Source organism: Phoenix dactylifera, chromosome 2, assembly GCF_009389715.1.
Source record: "Phoenix dactylifera cultivar Barhee BC4 chromosome 2, palm_55x_up_171113_PBpolish2nd_filt_p, whole genome shotgun sequence".
Taxonomy (NCBI): domain Eukaryota; kingdom Viridiplantae; phylum Streptophyta; class Magnoliopsida; order Arecales; family Arecaceae; genus Phoenix; species Phoenix dactylifera.
In genome coordinates this window covers 12,727,261-12,747,319 of record NC_052393.1, presented here as the reverse complement: position 1 = coordinate 12,747,319, position 20,059 = coordinate 12,727,261, and the positions used below count along the sequence as shown (strand labels likewise).

At 39.0% G+C, this 20,059-nt stretch overlaps 1 protein-coding gene and 1 non-coding gene across 4 annotated transcripts; both read left to right on the top strand.

The window, feature by feature from the left end:
* Positions 1-91: 91 nt before the first annotated feature.
* Positions 92-20,032, top strand: LOC103714152. Of its 3 annotated transcripts, none has more exons than XM_008801309.4 (8): positions 92-356; positions 491-575; positions 13,236-13,277; positions 13,531-13,699; positions 16,553-16,605; positions 16,800-17,030; positions 18,500-18,546; positions 19,766-20,032. In XM_008801309.4, the coding sequence occupies exons 1-8, from the start codon at positions 112-114 to the stop codon at positions 19,818-19,820; spliced, it is 927 nt and encodes a 308-aa protein (XP_008799531.2). In that variant the 5' UTR covers positions 92-111; the 3' UTR covers positions 19,821-20,032. The 3 variants fall into 3 exon arrangements, with proteins under 3 accessions (XP_008799531.2, XP_008799530.2, XP_008799533.2); XM_008801308.4 differs by lacking the exon at positions 19,766-20,032 and adding an exon at positions 18,955-19,746; XM_008801311.4 differs by lacking the exons at positions 13,236-13,277; positions 19,766-20,032 and adding an exon at positions 18,955-19,747.
* On the top strand, positions 9,088-9,196 carry LOC120110042. Its single transcript, XR_005510821.1, has one exon. It is a non-coding gene; the product is annotated as a small nucleolar RNA R71 (small nucleolar RNA).
* Positions 20,033-20,059: the final 27 nt, after the last annotated feature.

The following is a 20,059-nucleotide window of genomic DNA, read 5'->3' as shown; positions in this document are numbered from 1 at the left end:
TGTCGGTTGGGATTCGAGGGCGGAATGGATCGGGTTTCTTATATGTAGAATGAACACGGCAAGACATGCCGACTTTATTTGAAGAATCGAGCACGGCTGCACGAGGAAGCCATGGAAGCAACCCCGCTCCCCTCTTCCCGAGGACAAGAATCTAGCGCAAAAAACCCTACCCTTAGCCCTCCATCACCCTCGCTTTCGCTTTCGCCTTCGCCGTCGCGGCTATGGAGGCCGGCAGCCCAGAGGAACCTCAGGAACCAGTGGTCGAAGCTTCTCTCTAGCAAGGACCGATGGGTCTCTGCGGCATCTGAGGGGAGAGCCCGCGCCACTTCTCTCGTGAACGCGTATCTATCACGCAAGTGAGATGAAAGATTTCGATTCTATTCTCCTTCTGTTCTTCGTTTTCGGATTTTGTTCTTCTTTTCGTTTCGAGGGCACGGACCAGTCTGGGAGCTAGGGTTTACGCGAGGTTTTGGGTTGGATTGTGGATTAGGTATTTGCCGGAGATGGATTTGGGCGTTCTGAAGGATATGCCTGGGATTCGGCAGAAGGCTTGCGACAAATTGGCTCAGAAGCAGGTAATCTTCTTCCAAGGTGCGCATCTTTGCATCTAGATTGCTTACTCTTTATCCTAAAATCTTGAGCTTTCATCCTTTTGTTCCCTTTTCTGTTGCAGTTTAACTGGCTTGGATAGATAATGCCATCGAAATGTTTTTGATGTCTTTTACGCTAACAAAACCAGCTTTGTTCAAAAAGAGATGGTTTCACAGCGACTCTGCTTGTTTCAGTCTGTAACATACAAAATCAACTTCTATGGTTTTTCATATGCCTTGCATCCCTCCTGATTATAATTTCATTTCGGCGATTGTCAGAAAACATATGAAACAAAATGAAATGGAGGGATTAGATTATGTTGAAACATGTTCCAAAACCAAGCTTCCAAAACATGGTCGGAAAATTATGGAAGTTGATCAGTTGACAAATTAAATCAAGGATTTAGGTACAGGAATATGGCAATATGTATTGTACAGTACACCCCACATCAGACGCGTACAGGTAGAGAGTACAGAGGTGGTGCAAAAATAAAACTGTTCTCCCAAGTGCAGGAGAATCGCACAAGCAGTATAACTCGGGAGTCCGAGGTCGATTCCTCAAAGAACGAAATATGGATTATTAGCGTAATTTCAGATTTAATTAATACAATAAACTTGTGGATTAAGATGATGTTTTGCAAATAGAAAATAAATCAATAAATAGAGAATCGAAGTTAGGATAGATTAAGATGGTGCAGGGATCCAGAATCTCCTTTGATAATATCAAATTCATGCGATAAATTCTATGATTCTTTTGTTTTCTTTAAGAATTATAAGCAGAAAATTTAATTATGGAGTATGTTCTTGATAACATGAATTCTTTTGTTAAGCATTCAACGTGCCTTATAACGTCAACGATGAATCAAATAATCGAGGAAGACATGTATCAATAAGCATAAATCATAAAAGAATTTTCAACATATAAGAATCATGGCATAATCAAAAGATAAATCGTACAAAGCAAAGGATTAGAATTTACATCATGAATTTGGTACACCAAATGATCTCCCTTCACCCATCACCTAGGATATCAGCCCTCCATCAAAGAAATAAGCCTCCTCATATTTTTTTTCTATTTCTCTTTTTTTTTTATTTTCGGAAACAGGGCATATCCTGTTTCCCTCTCTTTCTTCCTCTGTTTTCACTCTTCTTTTCTCTTCGGATGCCGGCTCCCCGTTTTCTTCTTCCCCCCCCCCATATATATATCCCCCAACCTCCCAGCTAGCGATGGATATCCGGAGAAGAGGATGGGTGCGGACTCCGGATGCATCGCCGAGGATCATGTGTGAACGGCTGAGAACGCGGACGAGACGGACACGGGAGCTGATCGCGGGAGCGGACGACGTGCGGATGGCTACGATGCTTCACGGGAAGCGGGATTGCTGGGAGATTGTGGATGCTGCTATGATCCTCACGAACGGTTGGGAGGCGTGTGAGGCAGGCGGAAGATGAGCAGATCGTGGATCCGGGAGGTGATCGCGGGAGATGGAGCGCTAATCTGCTCTGTGAATGCGAACGGATGGGCTGCACGCTGGAGGAGGATGATCGCTGGCTGAAATCATGGATTAATAAGCTGGTTCTTTGCTGGGATGTGATGCAGAGGAGGCGAGCGGACGCGTGGGAGGTGATCGCGGATGAGACGGATGCCGGATGAATCGCGAAGGCTGGGAGACGATCACGGGCAGATGAAGAGTTGGACGCCGATGTGAGATAAACCGGAGGAGATGCCGCGCTGGGAGGTGATGTTGCTTGATCCGGGAGCTGGGAGGCGTGTGAAACGGGCGGAAGAAGGGGCGTTGATCGGGTTGTGAATGGACTCGAGGAGGAGCGGACGCTTGGAAGCCTCTGAGATCAAATCACGAATCTGGGAGCTCGCGGTATGCTGAAGATGGTAACGGATGAGGGCTGCAGCAGGATCTTTGGCATGTGTCCTGGGAAGAGGCTATGGCATGTAGACATGTGTAGCTCCGGTGCAAATGTGCTTGACCAGATTCAATTATGCTCCTAACATCATTAGGCTTGGAGCCATGCCTTATCCCAAACTATACAAAATGTGCATTTAAACTCTTGATTTACAATAACTTTTGCACCACAAAAAAATATGATTTTAATGCAACACATTTAATCATTATTTATTAGCAATAATATTAATTTAAGTGATGTGTAAATCGCACTTTTGTGCTCTCATCACACCCCCCAACTAGCTTATTGCTAGTCTCTAGCAATTAACGAGCAAACGATAAAATGAGGGCACAAAAAATGTTGTCTATCCTATGATTTTTTTTTTTTTTTTTTATTGAAGCTGAAGATACAAAACTAAGATACGTACCCATTTTCGCAGGACATTACGATTGCACTTAGCACGTGCAACAAGCCGTTAAACCCCTAGGTTACCCTAGTGGACGAGTGTTGTCTCGTGAGGGTTTTCAGGGATGTTACCCACAAACATCATGAATGATATGACATGCGGTCCTAAATTCTAAGCTAATACCCATGTAATTAATATATATTTTCAAGCATGGCAACTATCAAAGCAAGGGGAAATATGAAAGTGTAGTGTGCATAAAATAATATGACTTTCTCAGAGTACTAATACCTCCACCACAACATGGTACCGCTTGAATTTTAGGTGCACTACTCAAGTTCGCAAGTGTTTACTACAGTTTATTAGAACCTGATCTATCAAATTTTCAGAATATCACATGTTGTCTACATTCGTCAAGAATGGTTCGTATGTAAAGAAAGAGCTATCAATCCCAACTAAATATCCAAAGTACACAAAGGTCCAATACAATGGAGTCAAACCAGCCATTACCACATGTCACTGGGTTCAGCCCGACCAACCCTATTCATGTTTTTTTTTTTTTTTTTTTTTTAGCATAAATATTGGAAACACATATGGTGATTACAATAGTCCAACCCCCTTAGGCTCTAGCAAGGTCCATGTAGCGAGTTTTCGGCCAATGACTCTTGATCCAGTTGGCTCAAGGCATTAGGTGAAAACACCCCTCGGGCTTAATTACTCGAACCAAACTACACCACGAGGTTAGACTTGTCATCTCCTCATTTATTTATTTATTTATTTATTTATTTATTTTTTATTATTTTTTTTTCAAAATAGAGAAGGTAAACTGAACCATATAACGTGACTGCATCGTGACTATAGGTCAACCAAGGTCGGAACATAAGGCACTTAGGTGATCTAGCCAGGGTATTCAACCTCTATCTTTATGTGAAAACCAAATCATGAACCTTATAGTACGGACAAGGATACTCGTACTTCTTTTATAGATACGGCTTAATAAAAATGCATTAAACAAATATGAACTCCTGAGGCCTTCCTATAATCATTAAGTACATGTGCGGGGATCTAATAATAGGTCTCTGATCAGTCATAATATGCATGTGTTCCTTGCCGTAATAGTTGCACAAACTCAATATGAAAATACATGTGCATTTGCTTAGAAAAGAATGCAATTTTTTTTTTTTTTTTTTTTTCAAAATACTTCCCTCCCCCCAACTTAAACATTGCATTGTCCTCAATGTAATAGATACAAGAAAGCTATAATGAAAGACAGTAGAGAAAATAATATTGAAGAGAAGAGGAATACCTTGAGCTGTTGATATCCAGAAAATAAAACCTACAAAACTAGAAAAATAATCCTAACTAATATACACGTACCTTTGCCTTCATGCTCAGTCATAAGAAGGCTCCCCCAAGAAAAAGGAGTCCTCTTCATCTGCAAAATTCTCAAGAAAAGGTTTTAACCTGTGTCCATTTACCTTAAAAATTTTACCATCCCGTGGATTCTCAATCTCAACCGCCCCATGTGGAAAAACAGTTTTTATAATGTAAGGACCTGTCCATCTCGATCGCAACTTACCAGGAAACAGATGTAAGCGGGAATCATATAAAAGAACTTTTTGCAAAGGTTCAAAAGATTTTTTTAAAATTGATTTATCATGTAAGATCTTCATTCGTTCTTTGCAAATTTTAGCGTTGTCATAAGCATCTCTGCGAATCTCATTAAGCTCGTTTAATTGCAATTTTCTAGCTAGACCGGCATCTTGTAAATCAAAATTTAATTTTCTAATTGCCCAATACGATTTATGTTCTATTTCTACGGGCAAATGACACGCTTTTCCGTAGACTAGCCGGTAGGGAGACATGCCAAGATTGGTTTTGTATGCAGTACGATAAGCCCATAATGCATCTGATAGTTTCAAGGACCAATCTTTCCGTGATGGGTTCACCGTTTTCTCTAAAATACGTTTGATCTCTCGATTGGCTAACTCTACCTGGCCACTAGTTTGCGGGTGATATGGGGTAGCAACTCTGTGGGTGACACCATACTTTTTTAATAATGTCTCAAAAGGCTTATTACAAAAGTGTTTTCCACCATCACTGATTATAACCTTAGGCATCCCAAATCGTGAAAAAATATTTTCTTTTAAAAACTTCAGGACAGGTTTGTGATCATTGGTCCTACAAGCAACAGCTTCTATCCATTTGGACACATACTCGACCCCAACTAAAATGTACTCATATCCAAAAGATGGTGGGAATGGGCCCATAAAATCGATGCCCCAACAATCGAAAATTTCGATAATAGTAATGGGTTGGAGAGGCATCATTTGCCTACGAGTTAGGCTTCCAATACGTTGACATGGATCACATGTCCTGCAGAACTCGTGGGCATCTTTGAACATAGTAGGCCAATAGAAACCACATTGCAAGACTTTTGCAACAGTTTTCTTAGAGGCAAAGTGTCCACCGCAAGCATCAGTGTGGCAGAAAGAAAGTACGCTTTGTATATCATGATCCGGTATGCATCGTCTAAAGAATTGATCGTTGCAATATTTAAATAAATAGGGTTCGTCATAGTAATAATTCTTTACTTCGCGCAAGAAAATTTTTCTATCTGTCGACCCCCAATGCTCCGGCATCCGGCTTGTAACAAGAAAATTTACAATATCTGCATACCATGGTATACTAGAAAGTGCAAACAACTGCTCTTCAGGGAATGAGTCCTTGATGGAAAACTGTGGCACTGAATCATGAAAAACTAATCGTGATAAATGGTCAGCAACCACATTCTCTACTCCTTTTTTATCTTTGATAGTGATGTCAAATTCTTGGAGTAGAAGTATCCATCGTATTAAGCGTGGTTTGGCCTCTTTCTTATCCAACAAATATTTTAGTGCCGCATGGTCCGTGAAGATAACAATAGGAGCACCAAGGATATAAGAGCGAAATTTATCTAAGGCAAATACTACTGCAAGCAATTCCTTCTCGGTGGTGGTGTAATTCATTTGAGCATCGTTTAAGGTTTTGCTTGCATAGTAAATGACATATGGCTTATTATCCTTGCGTTGTCCTAGGACAGCTCCTATTGCATAGTCGCTAGCGTCGCACATAATCTCGAAAGGTAATGACCAATCGAGTGGTCGCACGATGGGTGCAGTGCTAAGCATAGACTTCAACTTTTCGAATGCCTCCTGACAGGTTTCAGTCCAATTGAACGGTGTATCAAGGGATAGGAGGTTACATAATGGTCGAGCTATGACACTAAAGTCCTTAATGAACCTCCTATAGAATCCGGCATGACCCAAAAATGATCTGACATCTCTAACTGTCTTGGGTGCAGGTAGCTTAGCAATTAAATCAGTCTTAGCTCTATCTACTTCCATGCCCTTCGATGAAACAATATGTCCTAAGACAATTCCTTTTGGCACCATGAAGTGGCATTTCTCCCAATTCAATATCAAATTCTTTTCTATACATCGAGCTAAGACTGCTTGTAAATGTGACAAGCAATCATCAAATGAGTCACCAAAAATGGAGAAGTCATCCATGAACACTTCCAAAAATTTTTCGTTCATGTCTTCAAAAATGCTGAGCATGCATCTTTGGAATGTTGCAGGTGCATTACACAACCCGAATGGCATTCGTCGGAAAGCAAATGTACCAAAAGGACAAGTGAAGGTAGTCTTCTCTTGATCTTCCGGTGAAATTTCAATTTGATAATATCCCGAATAGCCATCGAGAAAACAATAGAAATCATGCCCTGCAACTCTCTCCAATACTTGGTCTAAGAAGGGTAGAGGAAAGTGATCCTTTCGTGTGACCAAATTAAGCTTTCGGTAGTCAACACACATGCGCCAACTCGTCGGGACACGAGTTGGAACTAGTTCACCTTGTTCATTTTCTACTACCGTCAAACCCGATTTCTTAGGAACGACTTGAGTAGGGCTCACCCACTTGCTGTCGGAAATTGGGTAAATAATACCCACGTCAAGCAACTTGAGGACTTCTGCCTTAACCACATCTCTCATTGTAGGATTTAACCTTCGTTGCATTTGCCTTGTGGTTTTGGCATTGTCCTCCAAATATATCCGGTGCGTGCAAATTAAGGGGCTAATTCCCTTCAAATCGGCAATAGACCACCCTAAGGCTCCTTTATGATTCTTTAAAACATCAATTAATTTTCTTTCTTGGGTATGATCAAGTTCAGACGAGATAATTATAGGAAAAGTATCCTCGGGTCCAAGAAATGCATACTTAAGTTCCTTTGGTAAGGGTTTCAATTCGAGCTTGGGTGCTTGCTCATGGGATGGAATTATTTTTACCTCTCGAGGCAACAATCTCTCAAATTCTCCTTCTTTTGGTCTCCACCCATTGACCATCTTGATATCCAGATTATCCACAATAGGTGTGACTGACAAATCATCGTCATCGGTTCCATTAGGACACCAATCAATTAAGCTATCATTGGATGGGTCGTTAATTGCTTTAGCTAACAAATATTCTTCTGCGATGGTTTCAACCCAATCAACCTCCTTACTCTCTTCGGAATCATTAGGTTGTTTGCACACATTAAAAATGTTCAGTTCTAAGGTCATATTACCAAAAGAAAGCTTCATGACGCCATTCCTACAATTAATTAATGCATTAGAAGTCGCAAGGAATGGACGTCCTAAAATGACCGGAATCTGAGATTGTGAGTTCGAAGCCGGATGTGTGTCCAATACAATAAAATCTACAGGAAAGTAGAACTTGTCTACTTGGACTAATACATCCTCGATAATCCCTCTTGGAATTTTAACTGATCTGTCAGCTAATTGCAAAGTGACGGAGGTTGGCTTCAACTCACCTAAACCAAGTTGCTCATATACAGAATATGGCAACAAATTCACACTCGCTCCTAAATCTAACAATGCTCGCTCTATCCTAAAGTCGCCTATGATGCATGAGATGGTTGGGCAACCTGGATCTTTATACTTAGGGAGAATGTTGTGCTGCAAAATAGCACTAACATTTTCAGTTAAGAATGCCTTCTTCTTAACATTTAATCTACGCTTGACAGTACACAAGTCCTTCAAAAATTTGGCATATGAAGGTACTTGTTTGATTGCATCAAGAAGAGGTATGTTGATTTTTACTTGCTTAAAAAGCTCAAGAATTTCAGAATTAGGTTCGAGCTTTTGCAACGGCTTTAATCGTTGTGGAAAAGGTGGAGGAAAAGGGCATTCAACTTTCTCGGTAGAAGTTGGAACCTCAATTTCTTCTTTGTCCCTTTCATCAACTTTAGGAGCATCAGAATTAGAAGTGGCCTGCGGTTTTAATGGGACGGTATGATCAATGACTTTTCCATTACGCAAAGTCATGATACTCTTTGCATGTTCTGTATGCGAACTAGAAGGAGCCGTATTATTACTACCGTGCACTTGTGGGTTAGGTTGGGGTTGAGCTGGAAGCTTACCCTTCTCTTGGGTACTTAGGACGGTAGTCAACATTGATAATTGGTTCCTTATGTCTTCAAAATTTCGAGTATTTTGAGCATTGATACTAGCTTGACCTTGTAGAAAAGTTTGTATGGATTGCAAGGTATCCTCGATATTTGGCTTTTGAGAAGGTGATGGTGCATAAGTAGGATGTGTAGGTGGAGGAGCTGAATGGTGTGACTGTTGAGGATGATCGTTTCTCCACCTAAAATTTGTGTGATTCTTCCAACCAGGATTATAGGTATTCGAGTATGGATCGTTATAAGGCTTTTGGTAGGAGTTCATAGCATTTGCTTGATCGTGCAAGACTTCTTTGAATGCCGGTATGGTGGGGCAATCTGTAGTAGTATGACCCGACATATCGCAGATACCACAACACTCGTTTCTAAGCTCTATAGTCTTGACAGGCTCAACCTTCCTAAGCTCAATTTCTTCTACCTTCCTAGTGAGGGCTGCCATTTTAGCATGAAGATCATCCTCAGTTCTGAGGTTGTAAAGGCCTCCCTGTACAGAGTTAGTAGGCTTAGGTAAAGACTTGGTGTTTCTATCCCCGTTATCCCAAAGTTGGGCAGTCTCAGCAAGGGAATCCAAATATTCCCACGCCTCATCAGGGTGTTTTTCTAAAAATCTACCATTGCACATGGTTTCTACAAATTGTTTTAACTGTGGAGATAAACCTTCATAAAAGAAGCTAATGGTTCTCCAAGTTTCGAACCCGTGATGAGGGCATGAGAGAAGAAGGTCTTTAAATCTTTCCCAACATTCATAAAATGTTTCATTATCTTTTTGTTGGAAATTGCTGATATGTCTTTTCAAAAAGTTGGTCCTTTGTGTGGGGAAGAACTTCTTTAAAAATTCTCTCTGCATATCTTGCCAATTTCTTATTGATCTAGGTTGCAAAGAGTTTAGCCATGTTTTGGCCTTATCCTTTAGAGAGAAAGGGAACAATGTCAACTTGAGGACATCCTCGGTGACATTTGGCACTCTAAATGTAATGCTCAATTCTTCAAAATCCTTTAAATGAAGATACGGACTCTCGGACTCTAACCCATGAAACTTGGGCAGCAATTGGATTACCCCTGGTTTGATGTCAAAATGACCTACATTATCAGGAAAAATTATGCATGAAGGCTGACTAGTCCTAGCCGGTTGTAGGTATTGTCTTAGAGTCATAACATGGGGTTCTCGTTCTCGATTGTGGTGACTCCCAGCATCTTCATTTAGATCAGCCATCTCACAAGGTGTGAGATATTGCGAAGGAACTTTAGAAGTATGTCCTAAGGGATGATCTAAAGTTGTACGACTTAATCGACCGGTGTCGTCCCTATTCCACTTTAGCATGCAAAATATTTTCCTCTCTTTTTTTTATATATTTTTTTTTAAATAAAAAAATAAATATAAGTACCAACTAAAGATACCCTAAAACGACATCCTAAAACAAAAATCCTATTCACAATCAATCATGCAACAAAACATTACACCTCAATTTCTAATGTTTTTCTTAAATTTCTAGACAGCTCCTAACTGGTTTGAAGAGGACACCTAAGCCTCCAATCCGGTCTAATGAACCTAGTTGACCAGGTAAGCTCCCAGGTAAGTGGAGGGGTCACGATGCGTTCGCAAAGGTCCCACTTAAAACCCACTTGCCTCGAACAGATGAACTGTCTCCCTTATAGGGACAAAGCTTGCCTAGACATCAACTAAGTCACAGAGCGAAATTGGTGCAACTTTCGGTGGTCTTCGTCCTATTGAGCTCGAATGTCCTTAGGGGCCAACGTCTAGTTGATTTTAGTTAAGCTTAGGATATTTATGCACTGGGGTGATTTTTGGGCTAAGGACGAGTGATGAAATCCCGACCTTATCTTTTTAAATGGGTTCTGCCCTTAAAATATTTTATGCAGATGCCTTATACTATATGCAACAATCAAGAGATTTTTTTTTTAATGTTGTATGGCATGACATTAAATTTCATTGAATAGGTGATCAAGCAAATTAATTATTTATTTTTTTTTAAATTTTATGAGTTGAAGTCTGAAATTTGAAATTTGAAATTTGAAATTTGAAATTTTAGATTTTTTTTTTCTTTTTTTTTTATTTTTGAATAATCACCCTTGTTCTTTTCTTAAAGTTTTTTTCTTAAATTTTCAATTAGCAACAAGGGTTAATGTGATATGATAACAATAAAATTCTGATTCTAAAAAAAATAAATGCAGAAAATTCAAGACAGAAATCAGCAAGATTTTATATTAATCTAATGGTCTTAAAAGTCTCAGAATGTCAATCAGACCGTTCAGATTATTCAACAATGTGTCGTGCACTAGCTGACCAAATTTGAGTCAAATCAGACGGCTAATTTCTATGATATCAGAGTTTGATGCAAACTGTGCGGGGAATTAAAAATAGTAGTAAAGACGCAATTTTTTTTTTTTTAAAAGAAAAAAAATACTAACTACTAAGGTAAAAAATTAAATCTAAAATTATGCTAATAACTCAGCCGTTCCCCGGCAACGGCGCCAAAAACTTGGTGCAAAAATAAAACTGTTCTCCCAAGTGCAGGAGAATCGCACAAGCAGTATAACTCGGGAGTCCGAGGTCGATTCCTCAAAGAACGAAATATGGATTATTAGCGTAATTTCAGATTTAATTAATACAATAAACTTGTGGATTAAGATGATGTTTTGCAAATAGAAAATAAATCAATAAATAGAGAATCGAAGTTAGGATAGATTAAGATGGTGCAGGGATCCAGAATCTCCTTTGATAATATCAAATTCATGCGATAAATTCTATGATTCTTTTGTTTTCTTTAAGAATTATAAGCAGAAAATTTAATTATGGAGTATGTTCTTGATAACATGAATTCTTTTGTTAAGCATTCAACGTGCCTTATAACGTCAACGATGAATCAAATAATCGAGGAAGACATGTATCAATAAGCATAAATCATAAAAGAATTTTCAACATATAAGAATCATGGCATAATCAAAAGATAAATCGTACAAAGCAAAGGATTAGAATTTACATCATGAATTTGGTACACCAAATGATCTCCCTTCACCCATCACCTAGGATATCAGCCCTCCATCAAAGAAATAAGCCTCCTCATATTTTTTTTCTATTTCTCTTTTTTTTTTATTTTCGGAAACAGGGCATATCCTGTTTCCCTCTCTTTCTTCCTCTGTTTTCACTCTTCTTTTCTCTTCGGATGCCGGCTCCCCGTTTTCTTCTTCCCCCCCCATATATATATCCCCCAACCTCCCAGCTAGCGATGGATATCCGGAGAAGAGGATGGGTGCGGACTCCGGATGCATCGCCGAGGATCATGTGTGAACGGCTGAGAACGCGGACGAGACGGACACGGGAGCTGATCGCGGGAGCGGACGACGTGCGGATGGCTACGATGCTTCACGGGAAGCGGGATTGCTGGGAGATTGTGGATGCTGCTATGATCCTCACGAACGGTTGGGAGGCGTGTGAGGCAGGCGGAAGATGAGCAGATCGTGGATCCGGGAGGTGATCGCGGGAGATGGAGCGCTAATCTGCTCTGTGAATGCGAACGGATGGGCTGCACGCTGGAGGAGGATGATCGCTGGCTGAAATCATGGATTAATAAGCTGGTTCTTTGCTGGGATGTGATGCAGAGGAGGCGAGCGGACGCGTGGGAGGTGATCGCGGATGAGACGGATGCCGGATGAATCGCGAAGGCTGGGAGACGATCACGGGCAGATGAAGAGTTGGACGCCGATGTGAGATAAACCGGAGGAGATGCCGCGCTGGGAGGTGATGTTGCTTGATCCGGGAGCTGGGAGGCGTGTGAAACGGGCGGAAGAAGGGGCGTTGATCGGGTTGTGAATGGACTCGAGGAGGAGCGGACGCTTGGAAGCCTCTGAGATCAAATCACGAATCTGGGAGCTCGCGGTATGCTGAAGATGGTAACGGATGAGGGCTGCAGCAGGATCTTTGGCATGTGTCCTGGGAAGAGGCTATGGCATGTAGACATGTGTAGCTCCGGTGCAAATGTGCTTGACCAGATTCAATTATGCTCCTAACATCATTAGGCTTGGAGCCATGCCTTATCCCAAACTATACAAAATGTGCATTTAAACTCTTGATTTACAATAACTTTTGCACCACAAAAAAATATGATTTTAATGCAACACATTTAATCATTATTTATTAGCAATAATATTAATTTAAGTGATGTGTAAATCGCACTTTTGTGCTCTCATCAAGAGGTATGCACAATCATATTGTGCACGTTGATATCTGCCATGTGGCAATCACTGATATGAACAATTTTCTATCTTAAAGCCCTTGTCTTGTGACCTGGCAAGGTAGCAGCATGATATGGTAGAACACATTGTGGTAAAATGTTGTACATGCCAACTTGTGCCTGGAATAGTATGACATGTAGTACGATATTTGTTGAATTTGATACTTTTACATATACTCCATGTGCTCTCTGCTGCAATGCTTCCTCATATATTTTAACCTGTATCTAAATAGTGTCTATGAGCTACCTAGTATTTGGCACATGTGGTGCATGTGAGAGGGAGCACAGTAATGGTGGATATTCATGCTCCCATCTGATTCTACAATTTTTTGTCCATGTATATTGGTGTATGCACTTTGCTTTTGGTTGGTGCACTTCTCTTGTTTTTACCAGAGTATGAACCAGGTCCTGGTGTATTTGCAAAAAGAAGTGCTTTAAAAGGCAATCATTGGATGAATCTGAAGTAGGAGCCTGGTAGTTTGTATCATAATATAGACATGCTTTTTATTGTATAAACTGACATTTCCTTTTCCTCTTTTATTATTTTGCACCGATTTTTCCTCTCTTTTTTTGTTCCTTTGTTTCAGGAGCTGTATCACAACATGCTTATATCATCTTATAAGGAAATGGTATGCATGCTTACCTTTTACAGTTCATTGCAGCATCATTTTAGTGGTTTTGAATGGTGTATATTTTGGCTTGTAGAACTCTATATAATGCTCCAATGGAATTATGATTTTTGAAATGCACTTTTTTCTATAAAAAAAAAAAGAAGAAATCCAGTCATAGCAGCTAGTATTATAGTCTGTATGCATCTCAGTTAGGGGGTGAATCTCTAATGAGGACTAAATTCTTCTCCAAAATGGATTCTATCTATTGTAGGTAGTTGCTGTTTCTCACTTGGTGAAAGCATCTAGCTCCATGCGATGTTTTCTTAAGGGATCTGTAGCTGGACCCCTTGTACAATTTTGTGATCATCCTGAGAACAAGAACGACTTTGGAGATGGTGGAGGGATTCCGGTGTTTTCATCTTTCCCAATCTCACATTTTGGTAAGTGTTCACAGTCATGTTTTGACATGGTGATGCTATACACACACAAAAACACACACACACATACAGAGCACATATACATACATATATGTGAATATAGTGTGCGTGTGTGCGCTGACACACTAACACATACATGCGGTGGTTTAGAACCCCTTTTATGTTTTTTTACTATTTTCTTTGATTGACCCTTTTGTCTCTTAGTTTTATTATGAGAATTTTCATTGAGACATAGCAACATATAACATTTTGTGTGTAGTGTGGGTGTGTCCTTATGCCCACTCAGAGTAGATTGGATTGGGTCTCTACTTTTTGTGTGGTCTGATCTTGGTCTCTGATCCTTTCCTAGCTTATTTAAAGCCCTCATGGATCTTATGCTAGATGTGAACATATGAGAATGCAGAGAATTGTAGTTATACATGATGAGATTCCATGAGATTTCTTAGATTTTTCAAATTACAGGCTAAAAGAAATGGATTTTCGGTTGTTAAAGGGTTTACAAGTCTTAAATTGTGTTTGGTTTGAAAGAAGAAAATTGCATGGATCTAATGAAACAGGCCAATTTTCTCTAGTTCTTGATAGAACTACCTACATTTTGGTCTAATGGTGAAGTTGATTATGTTTTAATTAAAGTTAAACTGATAATTGTAATTCACCCAAGTGTGCGTGAATATTGTTCTTGGACTTTGGACATGTAGAGAGAGTACTAGGCAAAACTTCTAGTTATATCATCAACTCAAGGGAAGAGACATTTTTCGACTTAGGGAATTGTAACCTATATAAAAGATATATGAACATTCAAGTGCATTTTTTCCTTAGTGGAATTTTTCTCATAATAATATACCTAGATGAGAACTATGTGCATTTTTAGTTATATAAAAGCTGTTTGAATAGTGAGTGTCATATTGAGAACTCTCTGAGGTCTATGGGCACCTAAAAAACATTTTTCTCATATTATTTTTAAAAAAGAACTTTGTGGAGCTTGAATTTTATATTCCAAAAGATTTGCTTTTTTTCTCCCTTTGTTCCTTCAAACCATATTTTTCCTTGTTAATATACCACCAATTCCCAACATCACAATTATGCTCGCTGTTAAGATTGGGATCGACTCGTGAATTATAAAGTGGATTGAACTAGATCGGATCTAGGGCTAATTAGTGGGCCATGCCACGCCCATGCCCACAGAGTTGGGTTGTCTTGGGGTCAGGTGGGGCTGGCCTGGGCCTCAAATTTTAGGCCCACATTGTTGATGGGCTTGATATGGGTTGGTCTAGGCTCCACCCTTGTCCCATACAATCATAAACTCCCCTGATTCTGTTACTTCTTCATTTTATTATCCTCATCCTCAAGCCCTAACCCTAGACTAGTTCCTTCCCCTCCCCGCTCTTCTGCTCTCCCATTGTTGCCAAATTGAAATGCTAGCTTGTTGTCATTGGAAAAGCCAACACCAATGGCCGTTGGGAACCAAGTGATCTGGGAAGAGCGTAGTGATGAAGAGGAGGGTGCAACAATGGTTGCAGGTGGTTACAAGGATCATGCATGTGGCCAGGAAGCGGAGGTCGCATTGGAGGGTGGTGGTTGGGGCACAGGTGGCCTTGAAGGTGCTCTGCTTTGTCATGGTCTTTCATCTTCACCATAGACCACCAACAATGCTGGGCCTTGAGCTTTTCTAGTTATACCTTTAGCCTTCTAGGGTTTGGGTCATTGATATAGTGGTCATGATGAAAGGACTCTTGGTCAATCATCATTTTGATCTAAGATTTGGTGGTGGTTGATTATATATGTAAACTGGACCAACTTGTGGTCCTAGCTTCGGTTAGGGCTTAGGCTTGAAGCTTTCGGGCCAGGCCAGCCTTGGGCCTATTATTTATTTGAAGTGGGTTTGGGCCAACCCTGTGCTAGCGTTAAATCATACGAGCTAGGCTAGGCCTAGGACAGGCCAACTCAAGCTTGGCAGTTAGTAGTCCTTTTCGAATTGCAGATTGTTAGATTTTTTTCTGATTTCTTCTGAAGATCTTTAAAAGATATAAAAATGTAAAAGTTGAAATCTGAGTCAACTATACAGTAGATGAACATTGTGCACCATACATACAAGAAATCTAGCTTCTAGTAACATAAGCTTGTATATAGCTTGTCTAGTGAAACAAACATCGTGCACCATTATTCAAGATATTTATGTACTAATTATCAATTCAATTATCATTTTAGTTAGAGTTTTTTAGAAAAAAAAGCATGGTTTTAGTGAGTGTTTTAGGAAAAAAAACATGAACAAGATTTTATATCCTTGTGACAAATAAAAAAAATATATTGCCTTCTGTTTTTTTAACCCCATAAGCTCCAATTACAAGCTTGATAATTTTACTTCTCATGAGTTATTAATAATAAATAATTTAAAAGTTACATAGTCAAATGATTTATAGAAAATGGAACAACATGCTGTTTAATATCTAAATATCATAAGTCCAGTCACATCTTATCATCCAAGGGATTGTATATTTCATACTACATATCTAGATCCTGCCTTCCTAAGCAATCCTGACCCAAAGATGAGATTTTATTGGTTAGGACCATTTTGATATAGGTCGTGAGATCCGAATCATGCATCATAAGATTTTGACGACATGATTATTGTTATTGATTTAGTATGTTCTTAATTATTTAAGTTTACATTGATAGGTTCCTCCTATGCATTATGTTTGATTCTTCCCCACGATTTTACATTCCTCGCAGTTTTACTTTTACCTCCACTTATATACATTAAGTTGATTTGATTTCTGTTTAATATGTAAGGTACATGGAGGTGATTAAGTTAATCTTATATAGTAATCTGAGAATGTTTTCTATTTATAATATCAGAAAATCTTGCTCAAGAGCTTGTCGAGATGTTTGCTTTAGAGCTAAGTTTGAAGGTATTGATGACAACCTTTTTCTTTTGAAATCATTTATGACTTCAGATGAGTTACTTGACCTCTTATTGTAACTGTATTTGGCAGTCTGAACTCTAATTTATCTGGAATATCTCTCACTTGCATGTCTTGCTTTCATTTTCATTTGGCTCCTCTTTTTTTTTGTTTAATCTTTGTATTGTTTTTGGCATGAATAGCGGCTGCTAGTGGTCGAGCTACTCTCCATTAGTTGGAGCCAGAACACAGGACAAATCGATGGATTAAAATGGTCGGATGAGCTATACCTTGGAGAATTTGATGATTTGAGAATGAATGGCCTGTATTCTGAAGAAAGTTGTGAGCCGCTACCTCCACGGATAAAGAATTGGGATTCCAGTATCCCGTTGACTAGGCACTTAGACCATCCTCCAAAAAGTGAAGTTTTGCAGGTTAATTATTCCATTCTAATTATGAGATCTTTGCTGTCATGACTTTTCATTGAATAATGTCCTTTGGCCACTTTCATGTTTCTTGTTTGTTACATAGATCAAATCTTTTTTGACCACCATGTCATCACAGCACCAATGTGGCAACAGCAGGTTGGTGTGTTATTGAGATCTAATTTGACTGAAGTAGAGATATGTAATATATAGTGAAATAAAATAATGCTGGACATCTTAGTAAATAAACAAGGCTTGTCCATAAATAAACAAGATGTGATGTTGGTTGGGGATGCCATGAAGTCCTAAAATTTATTTATTTTTTGGTTTGAAGTTTAATAAAATTTCTCATTTTCTTGGCTTGGAACGTTAAGATATTCTTTTTTAATATAGAATAAACTCAGTGACTGAGTCTGTTGTATTTCTGGAGTGGCAGCCATCTGATATTGATGCTCCATTATATCTTGAAATGAGACCTCAAAGTATTGGATCAGTGGGTCATTTGTCTTCCAATTCATGAGGAAAATTTTCTTGCTGCTAAAGGGTACATTCTTTCTTTTTATTTGAAAAGTCAGGTAAAGTGAATCAGGTTGTCTTTGGCTGCTCCATGTGCCTTTTAGCTTTGAAGCATGGGTGAATGACTTAGGGGGTAAAATGAGTACTTTTCTTTATAGGTTAGGCTATTGATGACTTTATAATTCTTTTGCTCCCTTCGTTGACTTGCCACATAATTCGTTTTATCAAAGATTGCCATTGCAGCCTGATTATCCCTATTATTTTACAAAATACCTAGATAGCCATCAAATTATGATTTTTACAAGTGAATCACATATTGAATCTAGATTATCATGTTGCATTAGTTGGTTCAATCTTCGTCTTTGAGAAATTTGTGGGGCTATGCAAGAAATATGTTTGAACCAACATTCATTTATTCCTTGTGATTTATCCTGCGCACCCCCCCCCCCCCCACCAAAAAAAAAAAAGCAAACTAATTGCCTGAAGTTGGCGATCTTGGCATGGGCACCCACCTAGCACATGATACGTAGCTTTTTTCATATTTTTCATAAATGGGTGTTTGCTTTTCATGTCAAGCACCCACTGATACATTCTGTGTAGGTATTAGGATCTCTCAGAGGTCCATTATTCTTCTCGTCTGAATGTCTGCATATTAGCTTCATGGCTCCTATTAGAAGCTGGCTTGAGACATCATTTGCATAGTGGTGTTTACGAGAGAAGTGCAGTTCTGTCAGTCAAAGCTGATAGATTTTCATGACCCTCTAGCATATTCAGTGGAATAAGATCCATCATGTGATGGTTTTGGGGTGCTAATCTTATGGCTGTGTTCTTGGATAACATGTTCGGGGACTTTTGCGAAGTTATTTCTCTATATGCAGGAAAGCAACATTTTATTTTGTGGTCAAGAAAAGGAACATGTTCTCATTTTTCCTGTCTAACCATTGATTTGGGTTGGCTTGCAGGTGTACTTAACTACATGGCTTGCTGACGTGAACATTAATATGAATAGGTACAGAAACACAGAGGATCTCTTGCTCGAGTTTTTCAGAAATCTTTTAGACCATCTTGATCAAATTTAACATGAAATATATACTATACTGACTCCATACTAAGTTGAAATGTAACAAGCACTGATTTTGGAAGGCTTAAGTTTGGGTATGCAGGCTTCATTTTCAGTCAATCACTGTTGGCCTCATCTGACTTAGCCATTCCACCAAGTGGCTTGAGAGTTTTCTTTATAAACGTTTTTTGTGTTATCACCAAACACGCTGACTAGTCATTTTATATATTTTATATTCAAACTTAATTTCTACTCGTCTTGTGTTTGTAATGTTTTCATCTCTTAGAAATTTGTCGTCCTCTCTCTTTTGCTACTCATGAATGCCATTTAACTCCATTGCCTCTTGTCCTTTTTAAGGATCCAAGATTACAAAGCCCTTTCTGCTATGGTGCTTCACGTCCACGAGGGCATATGGTGTCTATTGCTGGACTAGCTGACTGGTTACAAATGATAAAAAATGATCATAAGCTAAAGCTATTCGTTTAATATGTTTCAATGTGTTATATTTTTGATTCGTTAAAGCATTGTTGAAGAGAATGTATTGGAGTAAACCATGTACAAGAGAATGTATTGGATTTATACTAGGATGACCTGTCAGAAAGACATATTTATATAGACTGAACATTCTGCATGCATTGAGTATTCGATTAAGAATATTATACAATGGAAAACAAGAAGTGCCTGAAGGCTCTGTTTGGTGCTGAGAAAGTGAAAAAACAGAGAGTTTGTTGGGCACCAAACTTATTCCCATTATTTCGTATCAAGAAGAAAATTTAGGCAAAGATGAGGAGAAAATTATGCGCCTCCAATAAAACCATTATCAATTCTGAGCGTGTGTGTGTGTGTGTGAGAGAGAGAGAGAGCACCTAAGGGACATATGGTTTATACTTTATAACCCATCTGCTACTCTTCACTAGAATTTCTTAATTTCCTGAGCTCAATCAGACATGAGAAAAATTTTAAATTTCTTTTTCCACTGTATTTTTATTTTCCTTTTTTTTTTCCGTTGGCTATTCATGTGTGATATCATTGTCTTATTTCTTTTATGCTTTATGATAATGTTTATCATTATGATGTACATGCTACAATAAGAAAACAGTTATATTTTCCCCCTGGCACTGTCAGTGATCTGATAACAAAAATATTCTCTTTCTTTCGTGTGTTTCAGGTTAAGTGAAATATTTGCTACAGTTGAAGAAGAAATGCAAGTCCAATTGTCCTGAACTTTCCAACGAATCCCCTAGACAAAATCCAGGGAAGAACAATCTCTGGAATGTCCCTCTGTACATGTTTTATTTTGGTTATGGAAGCAATAAAAGATGTGCATGGAACCTCAGAGAAAAAAAAAGCAACTTGTTTGCTCATGCAGGAAACTTTGGCGAAATTGAGAATTAGTTTGGGAGGATGATTTATAGAAAAACTTTATATGATTTTCTGGGCTGCTTGTTTGTGTTTTATTGAT